The 14244-nt window shown below is 38.7% G+C and overlaps 2 protein-coding genes across 5 annotated transcripts in view; one reads left to right on the forward strand and one right to left on the reverse strand.

The window, feature by feature from the left end:
* myo1b (myosin IB) overlaps positions 1-4628 on the reverse strand; it is a 64326-nt gene extending 59698 nt beyond the window's left edge. For 2 of the 4 annotated variants that reach the window (XM_053626852.1, XM_053626855.1), the window contains exon 1: positions 4417-4628. The gene's annotated coding sequence lies outside the window, so the exon portion shown is untranslated. The remainder of the gene's footprint in view (positions 1-4416) is intronic. The other 2 variants (XM_053626854.1, XM_053626853.1) reach the window with 1 other exon arrangement.
* Positions 4629-7465: 2837 nt separating this feature from the next.
* Positions 7466-10583, forward strand: c6h3orf38 (chromosome 6 C3orf38 homolog). Its single transcript, XM_053627903.1, has 3 exons — positions 7466-7688; positions 7871-8049; positions 8204-10583. The coding sequence occupies exons 1-3, from the start codon at positions 7481-7483 to the stop codon at positions 8735-8737; spliced, it is 921 nt and encodes a 306-aa protein (XP_053483878.1). The 5' UTR covers positions 7466-7480; the 3' UTR covers positions 8738-10583.
* The last annotated feature ends 3661 nt before the right edge of the window (positions 10584-14244 follow it).

The raw sequence follows: 14244 nt of genomic DNA on the forward strand, positions 1-14244 counted from the left end.
TAACAGGGAATGCTTTTCTCTGACAGGGAAACTTTTCTCTCATTTACACAACACTCAACGCAAAAGCAGAAACCATCTTTTAAGCAGTGGAGCTCTGCAACCCCATCAAAGTGTGAACAACAACTATACAATAAGTAGGGAGGTACATCAGCTTGATTGAATCACTTGAATCACTCAGTGTGATTGAAACAGTACTTTGAAAATCTACTAGTTGACAAATTTCTACCCAGGCACGTGCCTTTCTTTGTTTGTGAATGGTTGATTGGAGCAGGATTACTAAGCCATAATAGATTAGAACAATAGATAACAAAACATTAATAGAAACTGCACACACATCCTGCAACCTCCCACTTCCCATAGTTACAAAAGTAGGAAGCTAATGTGGACTGCCTATGATCAATATTAATATTTTAATGTTTAGACATTGTTAGTCTTATTTGATTTGTTAGTCTGTTAGTTTTATTTGATGGATTTTTAAAATGTCAATGTATACCTTGTACTCCACTATTCAACTGCATTTACAGGCTGTTTCCATCACAAATAAATATTTGACTACTGGCACATTTTGCATAACCTGCTAGAAGTTTTAGGTCATATATGATCTCATCAGTATACAAGAAGTTAGTATTTAACAGACTTCTAATAAACTAGACAGCTGAACAGAAATAGTAGAAAGACTGATATTGCTTCGGTAGTCCGAGTGCTGTTGGTGCAGAAAGACACCCAGTGAAGTAACTACATTACAAGTGCTTGGACATGTGGACTGATTCCGAAAATCCATTATTGAAGAGTAGGTGAAAAGTTTTGCTTGAAAAAGGTAAAATATTTTCAATACTTGGATATTTCGAGGTCCACAACCTTTATTAGATTCAGTGATACAGGAGAAACCAGGGAAACGTGTAAATTCTATCACAGTTATCCCTCATCATTTCTGCTTCATATCTGTTAATCCTGCACACTGTACATTATGGTTTTTGGCCCATGACAATAACACATGCCGTTTGTGGATTACTGTACTATAATGGTGTCAAACAGACTGCATCAGGTCAGACAGTGCAGCTGAATGGCGTATTACATTCAATCTTACATTCATCACTGATGGCATCAGTCTTCATATTTGTGTTTGACTTTTACTGAAATACACCCACTAGGCTGGATTAGACTGGATATTTTTAGATTTGCATTTGCCCTAAAAATTAAGCCAGGATGAACAGTTGATCAGAAGCTACATGCTTGGATGGCACATCACACAACCTTTTGTATAGTGTTTGGGAGACATCCAAAACATCACAGCTGCTCTTAATTTTCTTAAAGCAACAACAATAATATATAATTTAGAATTCCTGGAGTTGGGCCATGTGTGATTTTCCACTAGGTAAAGGAAAATGTTCCCCTTTCTCACCCTAGGGCAGAATTACCCCTTTCTCCCTACTCCTACCTTTTCTCTCTCTCTCTCTCTCTCTCTCTCTCTCTCACACACACACACACACACACACACACACACACACACACACACACAGTATATAAAATAAAATGTGGTTTTACCCATTTGAATTAGGACAGGTCTGAATAAGCACCGATTCAAGCCAGCATGTACATGGTAAAAATGGGAAACAATCAAGAATTTATTACCATAGTAATTTCTGCCCAATTGTCAAATTAATTTCCTTTCAAACTGTTTCTCTCTTGCACCCTTTCTTACCCCCTCTGAGTGCTTGCGCCTGTCAGTCAAGATGAAGGAGGTGTGGCTTCTGTATCAGTCTGTCCTAGTCTAGTCCTAGCCCCAGTCTTTCTGACTGCATTAGATCATCTCAGAAAAACAAATATGCACCTTTAATAATTACCTATTGGGAAGGAAAAATAAAAAGAATGGACAAGTAGAAAAAAATATTTCCAATTATTTCTTTTTAAACTGTCAATTATATTAAAACCACTATATACAAATTTGTTGTTTTAGCAACCTCATGGCCTTAACAGACACATGAGCAAAAATAAATGATACTGGTTGCTCTAATGGAGTGCAAAGACAAAAATGATGTGGCAGCCAGACTGCATCCCAGTTTGCTGGCAAATGTGAGAATCAGGAGCAACTCCAAATGCAACAGCTTTAGAAAGACACAGACACTGACTATTTGTGTGGACTGGCAAGCTTGCTCAGTGACCTGAAACACTGCTTCATGAGCATCTTCCAGTGCCAGGGTAAACTCAGAGACAGACTTTTCCACTGTACTGACTCAGCACTAAAATGCATCAACTCTTCTGAACCTTTTTTAACCACTTACCACTCATCAGAGTACCATCACTACCATAACACAATTCCCCCACAGTCAGACTTTATAATGAAGTTAACCTACATCCTGAATTACCATTACATAATCTTTATGCATGGAAAACTCATTTTTGGAGACTAATACTGTGCAAAAATCTGAAAGTCAGTAACCAAATGTTTTTTTTTTAATGAATAGAATAGTGGTACATCTTTTAGGATGTATATGTGTATCAAACAAAAGGCAGTTTCCAGCTTTCCCTCTTTTCTGGCTGTGTGCCAGAATTCATTACCTGACATTCGAGGGGTTTTCCCAGACTGCCACACTCCTCCTGCCTGACACTGAGCCCAAATTTGCAGCAACCCTCAGTTAGCGATGTATTTGCCAATTAGTGACGAATCTGCCCCAGTGATTACTGACGCCCCCCCATTTCAGACCTAACACCACACGATGCTCTCTGGACAACAGGGCTGAGCACAACCTGCCACAACCTCTAAAACAGCATCTACTACTAAATCTCAATTAACACTGGTTACGAGGCATGAGTCAACTTGTACATGCCTGCAGTGGAAAGCCATCCAGTCAAGCAAGTACAACCGACCAACAGTTATTTGAAAGGTACGTTTAATACGATTAAAAAAAAAAACAGTGGAAAAAACGTCTGCATTTATTTCCAATGTTTGGGTTGTCATGATATTGCTCAGACAATAAAGTTGGAGACAATCAGTTAATCTGCCCATAATCAATACCTTAATTAACACTTTTACAATACAAATAGCAAAATTGTTTTCCCCCCATGTAGTACATTTTAGGTCATACCTGAATAGTAAAGACAGCTGTATTGTTGACCCTCAGTTACACAGAACACTGTTTCCCTTATATAAACACTACTACACCAGATACAGTGTGGGTTGTAATATTCCCCCTACAGGCTTATCACCTGTGCTCTATTGTCCACTTTACCTGAGAAGTGCACTAGAGTAGGTGCTGAGTTCTGCAGACAATTTATATACATTAACACTACATGACCTCCCCAAAACAACTCAAACTCTGTGTTACCAAACAGCAAGGGGGTGGGTGGCACAGATCATAATATGGATGTGTCTGAGAGAACCAAATGCGTAAAGACTGGTTTCAGGTTGGCTAATCTCAAAAACACCGATATCACTAACCACTAACAAGGACTGTGGATTTATTGATGGGGAAACAACAACACTGGATGCATGGCAACTAAACAACATTGCTCCATAGGAACAGCATAATCAGATGGATGAACACAACTACTTGAGCACATAAAAGTGGACATTTTCACAGACATATAGTTTTCATGTACTGTACATTTAGTAAGAGCTGTCACTCAGAAAAAAGCCACCAAACTGTGAACAGTATAACAGCTGGAGTGTTTGCAGATCACATTTATTTTAATTCTCAATCATTACAAAAACATTAAATAAATTGCTTCACATTGTAAATAAATAATCCTGCAGTCAAAAATAAACAGAATAAACAAAACTTCTGATCTGGCCATTAAACATACTGAGTGACCAGAACCGTATTCAGTCGTAACTCTGTAACTATAGGCTATGAGCTCTTACTAGTAACACTTAAAATGGAACAGAGTTGTAGCAAGGCCCTTTGTCTCACACGGCAACCCAACCGGTAACTAACACTAACACACACACACACACACACACACACACACACAACCCTACACAGACTAAATGTAACGCAAGCTTATTATACTTTCTTTCTTTCTCTCTCTCTCACCAAAAGTAACGCAAGCTTAGTACACACACACACACACACACACACACACACACACACACACACAGTATATATAGACCAAATGTAAGCTTATTACACTTTCCCCCCTCACAAATGTCCTCCCCAGCAAATTTTCCTGCGTTGAAACCTGTGATTAATTAAAAAAAATCTATCAAATGCCATGCAGTTTCTTCAGTTTTTAAAACTTTTGTAACTATTTTAGACTTTGTGTTCTCCCTCCACAGAGATTTTATGGTATAAGACTGCATTTCAGGATCTTGAGCATAAAGTTCTTCAGGGTAAAGTTTGGTCTCACAAACTTTGTGAGACAGCGTTTGGCTGCTGGAAAAATGAGCCGCTAACTGTGAATGAGAATGAAACTTACCTCGTGTGCAGAATGAAATTCCTTTTTAATCCACTCCTGGAGGGAAAGATAACATCCAGTCGTCTTTAACAAGGTGAAACGGAAGTTCCTCGATACTTTTCCGTTTTTGTCGGAGTTGTTTTGTCCCTTTCAGAGAGCCGGGACGCGTCAGTGTAGCAGCTCTGCTCGCTCCCGGTAAAGACGCTGTGGTGTGTCTAGTGTGTGTGAATGGAGACAGCGGGAGTGGCTCTGGATCCCAAAACCGCCCCGAGTCACCTATCTATGGTTCACTCGGAAACGACTCTTTTTAGGTGAATCGAGTGATCTGACCAATTCAAACAAATCGACAGCTTTGGCAAAATTGTGTTCTTCACTTTTTGTTTGTTTGTTTGTTTTCTATTTACATATAAATTTGGTCTCGGGCTATTATTACACAAATGAATGTCAGACTGCTTTTATTAACAATGGAACCAGTATGAACATGTGCTTGTGGGATAAAGTAAGCGGAAATGTAGCATACATGATATTTCTAAATGTGGTGATGAATTAGAATTGTGTTCTTTCATTCACCTTAAGTGGCGAATCACTTACACTACTATAAACTGCTCAGGTTTCATCCGAAAGCTTGCAGCATTGTCAGTTGGCGCTACACGAGGACGTGTCCGATACTGCCTACAATGCACCCTACAATACTGCCCTCGTGCGTCCTCTCAGAGACATGACATATCTACTACACAACGGCGTGAGACAGTAAAAGTAGGTCTACTCTCATCAAATCAAGTGTTGTGAGATTTGCAGTAAACTAAACAGTAAAGTAAATATCTTCTTTATGCTTATTCATGGCAATAATTGCGGTTAAACTTGAACTCATTCGTCTTCACAGGCTATTTACTCCAAAGATTCTCATTTCTATAGGAGAACATCTATATAATGACTTTCAACCAGTCTCAAATTCAGTAATTAAGTAAGTAAGGCCTTGATTACAAAGAATGTAAAACCTGTTCTATTTTTATAAACCCAACACACCAGTCACAACATAGCATGCGGCTGAACTGCCACACTTTAATTGTTTTATTGTTGTTGTTCGTTTGTTTCCTTCGCACCATACTTTGTAAACTGTTTTGTGTGAACATCCCAATCAGCAGTTTCTGAAATATTCGAAACCCATCTGCCACCAACAACCATACCACTCAAAGTTACAGAGCTCACATTTTTCCGGCTGATGTGTTAATTTGCTGTCATGAAGTATAACAGAGAGATGAAGAGATCAGGAAATGCTGAGGTGTGTGGGAAATAAAGCTTCACATTACACTGTATTCCAGTATTTCTGAACTGAATGACACAACAAACATATGGTAAACCTATTGGTCTTAACTGTCAGCTGAGATAAAGAAGTAAAACATTTACAGCAGAGCTACAATATATATAATTGGTATGGGATTGTTCTTTAAACTGAGTTTCACCTAACACTAAATTTGCAAAAGTAATATGAAATAGCTGCTCTTGACTATTTGTACTTTGTGATGTGTGTATCAGCTGGGGTAATAGACACAATAATAAATAAACAAGAAATATAGTTAGTGTCAGATCTCAGTTCACTGACACATGTGCCTCTGTTCGATAGGATCCATATACAATCACTGTGGACAAAACCAGCTGACCATGAATTTAACTGCATAATTGCCAGCCAGCCTTCAATGACCAGTATCTCAGACTAAATGGATTGTGGTTTCATTTCTATGTTGTAGGCCTATACATGCACAAAGATTGTGAAATCTGAAATCACTGTTCAATGACTATATACATTATATATAATCATATACCTATATCTAGAGCACAGTCTGTAGTCAAATATTTATATTTACATTTATTCATTTAGCAGATGCTTTTATCTAAAGCGACTTACAAATGGGGAAATACAAGCAAGACGTCTGAATGGGCATGGTGTTAATTCATTTTAATGTTTCAGTTCTGGCCTACGCTGTATCTATCATTTAGTATCAGCCTTAAAATGTTGATAGCACAAATCAAAACTCAGTCAGATAACATTCCACAGATATAGCTAAACATATTTTCTTTGATGTGACAGAATAGGTCTACAACCTCAAACATATCTCAGTATTCGCAGTACCAGTACCAGTTCCTTTGTGGAAGGAGGTATGCTCAGTGGAAAATGAAAATGCTACTATGGAATTATAGGTATAGTATGCTGGGTCACTGTGTGGTTTATATGTGATGACTAATACTAAACGCATGTTTGCCTCACATCTTTGGGGTTAGGGGTTGAATCCCACCTCCACCCTGTGTGCGCAGGGGGTTTCCTCCAGTTTCCTCCCCCAGTCCAAAGACATATGTTGTAGGGTGATTGGCATTTCCAAATTGTCTGTAGTGTGTGAATGGGTGTGTGAATTTGTGTGCGATTGTGCACTGCAATGGGTTGGTACCCCCTCCAGGGTGTCCCCTACCTTGTGTCCCGAGTTCCCTGGGATAGGCTCCAGGCTCTCTGCAACCCTGTGTAGGATAAGCGGTACACAAACTGTACGATCATTTAATAAACACAGAAGAATTCATGTCTAAATCCCTTTCTTTATGATGCAGTAGCCTTTATTTTGTATGTTATGGCTCAATGGACCTGATGGATCATTCATTGGGACCTACATGTGTAATAATCTCAGGTTTCCAGCTTTCTATAAGAAAACAAGATAACAGCTATAAATAAAACAGTATAGCAATCATTATCAAATATTCCATTTAATAAATAATACTAGATTTTCTTTTCCAAACAATTCATTCACTATACCTGAATATGAGCTATTATTATGGACAAGAATACCCCTTAATTACTGAATATATCCTGAATCTCTAACCGAATGTAGAAGAGTGGACTCTTGGATACCATTAAGGATTTGAGAGAGATATTCTCCAGATTACCACGACCAGGGTAACCCTAACCGAAGACGACTGAATGAATAAAAACAGTATAGCACACGCTGAGATAAGGTTAATGAGGTGTGTATTTGAAGCTACCGCTAGCAAAACTTTTATTATGAAGCTCGCTCTGTTAGTAGTTCTCCGCTAGGGGGCGATGAATGATTCACGACTCAATGAGAAAGCAAATGATGTGAAATGCTGTTCCTGGCTAATCTCGACCATCGCCATTGTCACAATGTCTGTGATGTCGAAAAAAGAGTCAGATGGTTGTAAAAAACTTTTGGAACTGCTGCCAAAGGACGACTTGTTTGCATTGAACGATACAGTGACCAACCGGTTAATTCGCGTAACGAGTTCCAGAGGTAATCTCGAAAAGACTTGCTAGCTTGCTTGACTGTTTGGCTAACTTTGCAGCGAGCTAGCTAATGTTTACTAAGAGTTAGAGTAAGGAAATCAGCAGACCTAACCAGTTTTAATAGGTTTTTATTTATTTATTTAACAGACATTGTTAATGTGTCATATGCATTCTGTTCTGTGTTAACAGAGGCAATTGAAGCTATCATAGCCTACTCTACGAATGCGGAAGAGCTTCTCAAAAGGAAAAAGGTTCATCGGGATGTCATATTTCAATACCTCGCTAAAGAAAGTGTTGTTGTACCTCGAAACAGTGAGAAATATCAGTTGGTAAAGAAGACTCTTGATTTGTGGTCATCTGGCAGCCAGGTAAGCAATTTATTACCCCTAACTCACATAAGGTCCTAAATGACTGTGTACTACATTTAGCACTTATCCAGAGCGACTTACATTTATCTAATTTATACCTGTACTGTGCACTGTTGACTATAGACTTGTCATGTGTTTTGTTTTTGTATCGTAGGTTTCCAAATCAGATTTTCAGAATCAAGACGGTTTGGGAGAACTGACAGCTTTGGGGAAGCAGTTTTGCCAGTGGTTCTTCCAGCTTTTAAACTCTCAGAACCCCTTGGCCGCTCAGCCGGTGCAGGACTGGGGTCCACAGCACTTCTGGAGTGATGCCAAGCTGCTGCTTCTCTCTCATGCACAGGTTGAGCAGAAAGAGGAGTTTGTTGGAGCTGAACTGGTGAGCCAGCGGCTTTTGGCTCTTGTCTGGGAGGAGAGGTTACTCTTCTGTCCTAACCTGGCACAAACAGGTCTGAAGTGTGTAGCTTCGCTTCATGGGTTGGTGCTGGTGGCCGTCGCTGGCACCATCCATCGGGAGAGCGATTGCCTTGGAGTGTTTGAGCAAGTGTTCGGGCTGATTCGCTCTCCTCTGGACGACAACCGCTGGAAGATAAAATTTGTGCATTTGAATGCAAAGAGACAGATTGGTAAGGAGACATTGCCTGCAGTGACCTATGATTCACAAGAACTGCTTCAGTTGTTCACTCAGTAGAACTGTTTATGTGGACATTTGTACATGACACAAAAAACACTTCAAATAATGCATGATAGTTGCATATTATTTTAACATGGGTAGCTTCTTGTTTATATACAGTGTGACCTTTTTATGAATTCTGTTTTTTCTTTAAACATTCATTAAGACAGGCATAATGTTGAAGGGTCTGTGCAAATTGATTACCAGTTTCTGTTTAATTTGTGTTGTGAAGCTTATCTGGCCATTTATTTCTTCAGTTGTATAGTTTTATTATACAGTAGATTCATTAAAATGACAGACTTAGCTACTATAAATGGTAAATGGTGCACTCATATAGCACTTTTAACCAAAGTGCTTTACACTGTGTCTCATTCACACACACACACACACACCAGTGGTGGAAGAGCTGCCATGCAAGGTGCTAACTTGCCATCAGGAGCAACTTGGGTCAGTGTCTTGCCCAAGGACACTTCGGCATGTGGAGTCATGTGTGCCGGGAATCGAACCACCACCCCTACAATTAGTGGACAACCCGCTCTACCACCTGAGCCACAGCCGCCAGTCTATCATTTTAAAATGTCATTGATGATGGTGAACAGATTTGCTTTAACCCTCTTACCCCTTAGTTCCCGCAGTATTATGTCCCACAACCCTATATCCCCCATAGAAACAGCATGCCAACCCTGAGTTCCCAGGCCAAAATTGGCCCCAAAATCAACATTTTAATTTTAACATTGTTAGGCCTTGAAACAACTTATAATAATGTATTTGTGTAATATTACTTTGAAAATGAAGCAGTTCAGTGTTTTTACTCCACTTAGAGCACAATTCTTAACTAGAGAAATGACGAAAAATGCTCGCTAAAATCCTTCTACTCATTTAGAAGTACCATACGAGCATCAGTGTGGTCAATGCCTTTGAATAAATTCAAGTAAATAATAAATAAATAAATAAATAAATGCATTTTAGCGCCAAAAGTCAAGTTTCTGGTGATAATCAGACCAGCAGGTAGTGTTTTCATGAATGCACAGAAATGGTCCCGTTATGACTCCAGACCCCTGCAGTGTCAGTCGCACTGGTTGATGCTGAAGGTGAAGACAGATCAGGGTCTGAATCAGGAGAGTTTGCGTCTCTATCGGTTTCGGTTTCAACATCGCCTGAACTTTCACTGCTGTCACTATCTAGAATCCTCGCTCTCGCCTGTGTAACTGTGTATGTTTTCTTTTTTTTTTTTTCACTGTTTTAGATGTACCTGTGTTCACTGTAGGTATAACTTTAGCTGGAACACGATTAGCTTTTCGCTTTGGCATTTTTAGTTCACTTCTACTATTACACCAATATTCACGCTTGGATCAGCTTCATCGTAATGCCGGCGTAATAACGTAATCACGTCGTGACGTCATCAACCTTCCGGGTCAAAAAATAATAATCAAATAAGTAAGGAATCATAGCAGAGTAATGCTGGTACACCGGCCTTACGGGGATAACGTTTACACTGTAAAGCCCTATATTGGCCTTACGGGTATTTGGCATAGACGACCAAGCCGGTATATTGTCCTTATGGGAATAGATCAAAGACGGGCAAGCCGGTTTTTCGGCCATACGGGAATAGATCAAAGACGGGCAAGCCGGTTTTTCGGCCATACGGGGTAAGAGGGTTAAGTTACTTGTCAGTGCTTGATATTTAAATGAGAATTACTGAATCCGTATAATTTTTTTCCACTCCAGTCTATTTAAAGACTAAATCACTTCATTCAAATTTGTCAGGCCTTTGTCTTTCATTTTGAGGCATTTAAATAAAAAGACAAAATTAGTTAAATATTGTCTACACGTATTATTTTATTTTTGTTAAATTAGTAAATAAACATTTCACTAACTAGATATGCTCACATTTAAAATGGTCTAATCTTCCTGCTGCAAAACAGAGACTTTTATAATATATTTTATATAATATACTACACTCACTGAGCACTTTATTAGGAACACTATATAAATACTGGGTAGGGCCTCCTTTTGCTGTCAAAAGAGCCCCATGTCCTTGTGGCATGGATTCCACAAGATGTTGGAAACATTCCTTTGAGCATCTGGTTGTTGTCATGATTGTCTCATGCAATTCCTGCAGATTTTTCAGGTGCACTTTAATGCTGCGAACCTCCCTTTCTACCTCATCTCAAAGGTATAATATAGGATTCAGTGATTGGGAAGGCCACTGAAGAACTCATTGTCATGTTCATGAAACCAGTTTGAGACTTTTGCTTTGTGACATGGTGCGTTATCATGCTGGAAGTAGCCATTAGTAGATGGTAAATTTTAGCTATGAAGGGATGCAGATGGTCAGCAACAATACTCAAATAGGCTGTGGCATTCAAGTGATGAATGATTGGTATTAATGGGTCCAAAGTGTGCCAGGAAAACAAAACGCTGAATGCAACTGTTAATCAATTCAAGAGTGATTGTTTTAAAGTATTTGGTAGAAGTGGACTAGGAAGTTGTTGAAACAGCTGCTGAGATGAGTAGCTCTCATATAGTTTGCACAACATATTACATGTCTCTTGTTGCAGGATACATCCACATTGCCTTTTTAACGTTTAGAATTTTTTGCAGGCAAATTTTTCCTCCTTTTTCACTATTACATCTAAGCGTTTGCATAATTAACATCATTATTGTTATGGTATATATTATACATCCAAAAGATCAATGAGAACCTTTTAAATAAAATCTGGCACATGCTATTGCATGCAGTTAATCAAATATAATCTGATGAAAGTATGCATGTTTGATGTGTAGGAAGGATTTATTAATTAAATTTATAAAAGATCATGCAAAACTTTAATTTTATTTATTGTGTGGAGATGCCACAAACAAATACAGCTGTTTATTCAGCCACCGTCCCAACCCCACTAGAGAAGAGTAGGAAATGAAATGTAAATAATCTGTGCAAACCAGTAGATGTCCAGGAGCTTGAGTAGTCTTGGTTGTGTTTAAGTAAAACAAGGTGAAAGTAATGGCACATAAAATTTGAGCATGGTTAACATACACTCAGTGGTAATATGAACATAGCTATCACAGAAAGAAGTCATTTGTATTTGGGATTGTTGTAGTTGTTCTATGCATATAGAAAAATGGTGTGATTTTACTGTAGCATTCTGGGAATACTTAGCAGGTTAATCAACCTGACTCAACTTTTCAACATTTTGTAGTGTTACAACATGGAACTAAAATGTACTTATCTAGGATTATATGTCATGAACCTACACAAAATAGCCATAATACTGAAGTGGAAGGAAAAATCTAGTTAGAAAGTTTGCAAAATTATTTACAAATTAAAAACATAAAAGTTGTGATTGGATGTTTTCACCTTTGATGCTGTGAAACCCTAAAATTTGCTCTCGTACAAGCCGTTTCGATCAGAAGTTGCATAATTAGGTGGGGTTTAACAGTCAGCAATTAAGGTGTCCCTAGACTGCAATATAAATAAATAAACCTGTTAGAGAACATACCTCAGTGATTAAAGAAGCTATGCCACTATACTTATTTGTGATTTCAAATACTGTAAGTAGCCCAGGGGAAACAAAATCCTCAAACTGTTTAAATCCTCAAATATGCTGTTCTGTTCCACATTGTTAAAAAAAAAGAGAGAGAGCTTTTGTCAGCAGTGGCCAAGGAGTTTCACAATGAGCCATCAATAGTAAATACAGAACTAGGAAAAAGTAAAAAAAAATACCAGCAGGTGCACTCTTATAGTGCTCATTAGCTGGGAATAAAGTATACTCCTGACTTTCAAAATGCCTATATAGAGTTTTACTTACTCATGGAAATTTAGACATAAAATTATTCAAAACAATAATCTTTTTGGATTCCATTTCTTCTTTTAATGATATAAGAGGGGTACAGTATTACTTGATTTACTGTCAATTATTTTAGTCACAGATGAACATTGTCATGTTATTTTGTAGGCCAAATTTAAACAATTGTTTTGTGTAGTAACTTTATATCTGGAACTATTTGCTTGTAATATAAGAAACAAAACTTATATATTGTTTTTAACTGGGTTTTTGGAGACTAGAAACTTCTTAGACTTGTTGACCTCTTAAGGAGTAGATAAAGTAGCTCTCCCCCGCCGTGTTGAAATGTGTGTGCTGGTGCTGATGAGAGGAGGAGTGTCGGGAACTTCAGTGCTGAGTGGTTTTGTTGGGAAATGTGACATTTGGGAAATTATTCTTGGCACTGGTTTCAAAGGCTGAGAGTTCTTCAAGTTCTTCTCTTGAGCAGTCTTTAATGCTTACAAGAGCCATAGTTGTGGCATAAGAGTCCACCACATCCATTGATGTTTTCCTGTTCACCTCACAGAAAGAAAAATAACAAGCTGCCTGTCTTTAGTTTTTATGGCACTTGGCCTACCCTATTTTAATAAGTGGTTTGGCCAGTTATGACGTACACTTTCAAAAATACAGTTCACTGGCGTCTGCAGATCAGTGTGACTTTGGGGTTTCTTTAATGGGGATGTGTGTTTCTCATAAAGCCCTCTGACAGCAGAAACTTTGAACTATGTTTCAGGGTGCTGAACTGCAGTGAAAGTTCTAATTGGCTTGCGATTTTTTATTTTTGTGGTCAAAAAACTTACCACCACCAACTAAAGGATGAACACCAAATACCAAATGATTAAACATTGTTGTGAAAGGATTGTAAAGATAGTTCTGAACTTCTAATGTAGTTCTGAAGATTTAGGACCTGGGAAATGATCATTTTTCTTAAACGCTCTATATGAGTGGTACAGGTTGTCCCATAAATAACACTGGCAGTGCCAATATAGAGGACAATATGGTGTTCGACAGAGCAATGGTAAATGCATTACATAATTTTTATGATAGGGTCACGGGGAACCTGGTGCCTCTCCCAGGAGGCATGGGGCACACCCTGGACAGGGTGCCAGTCCATTGCAGGGCACAATGACATACACATTCACACACCTATTCATACACTAGAGACACTTTGGACATGCCAATTAGCCGACCATGCATGTCTTTGGACTGGGGGAGGAAACCAGAGAACCCGGAGGAAACCCCCACAGCATGGGGAGAACATGCAAACTCCACGCACACAGGGAGGGAATCGAACCACCAACCCTGGTGGTGTGAGGCAAACGTGCTAACCACTAACCACCATGCGCACATCAATATATATTCCCAGTGATTATAGAAGAGGCCACATTAGCATCTCCATGTCTACATGTCTTAATCAGCATCAATATGCAATTCAAATAAAAGCCACAAGGCGGCGCAGCAGCTTTATTAATAGCAGGAATTACACATTAATCACAGTCCAAAGCAAAAGCTTTTAAAGCAATTGATTGGAAATCATCAGACTCTATGCACTCAGGCAACTGACTATTAAATTATTTCTTAGTGAATTTATGATGACAAGAAAAATTGAAAGTGTCAGTTATTTTTGCTTTGACAATGTTGTGAGCAAAGCACAAGCATAGATTTAAGATCTGCAAGTCACAAAGCATGTCAGCCTTGGCT

Source organism: Ictalurus furcatus, chromosome 6, assembly GCF_023375685.1.
Source record: "Ictalurus furcatus strain D&B chromosome 6, Billie_1.0, whole genome shotgun sequence".
Lineage (NCBI taxonomy): Eukaryota > Metazoa > Chordata > Actinopteri > Siluriformes > Ictaluridae > Ictalurus > Ictalurus furcatus.

Bases quoted from the DNA above. Each gene is read 5' to 3' on its own strand.
- c6h3orf38 (XM_053627903.1), top strand. From the start codon at position 7,481: ATGAATGATTCACGACTCAATGAGAAAGCAAATGATGTGAAATGCTGT. The intron at 7,689-7,870 runs GTAATCTCGAAA...CTGTGTTAACAG, and splicing joins TCGCGTAACGAGTTCCAGAG to AGGCAATTGAAGCTATCATA. The intron at 8,050-8,203 runs GTAAGCAATTTA...TTTGTATCGTAG, and splicing joins TGTGGTCATCTGGCAGCCAG to GTTTCCAAATCAGATTTTCA.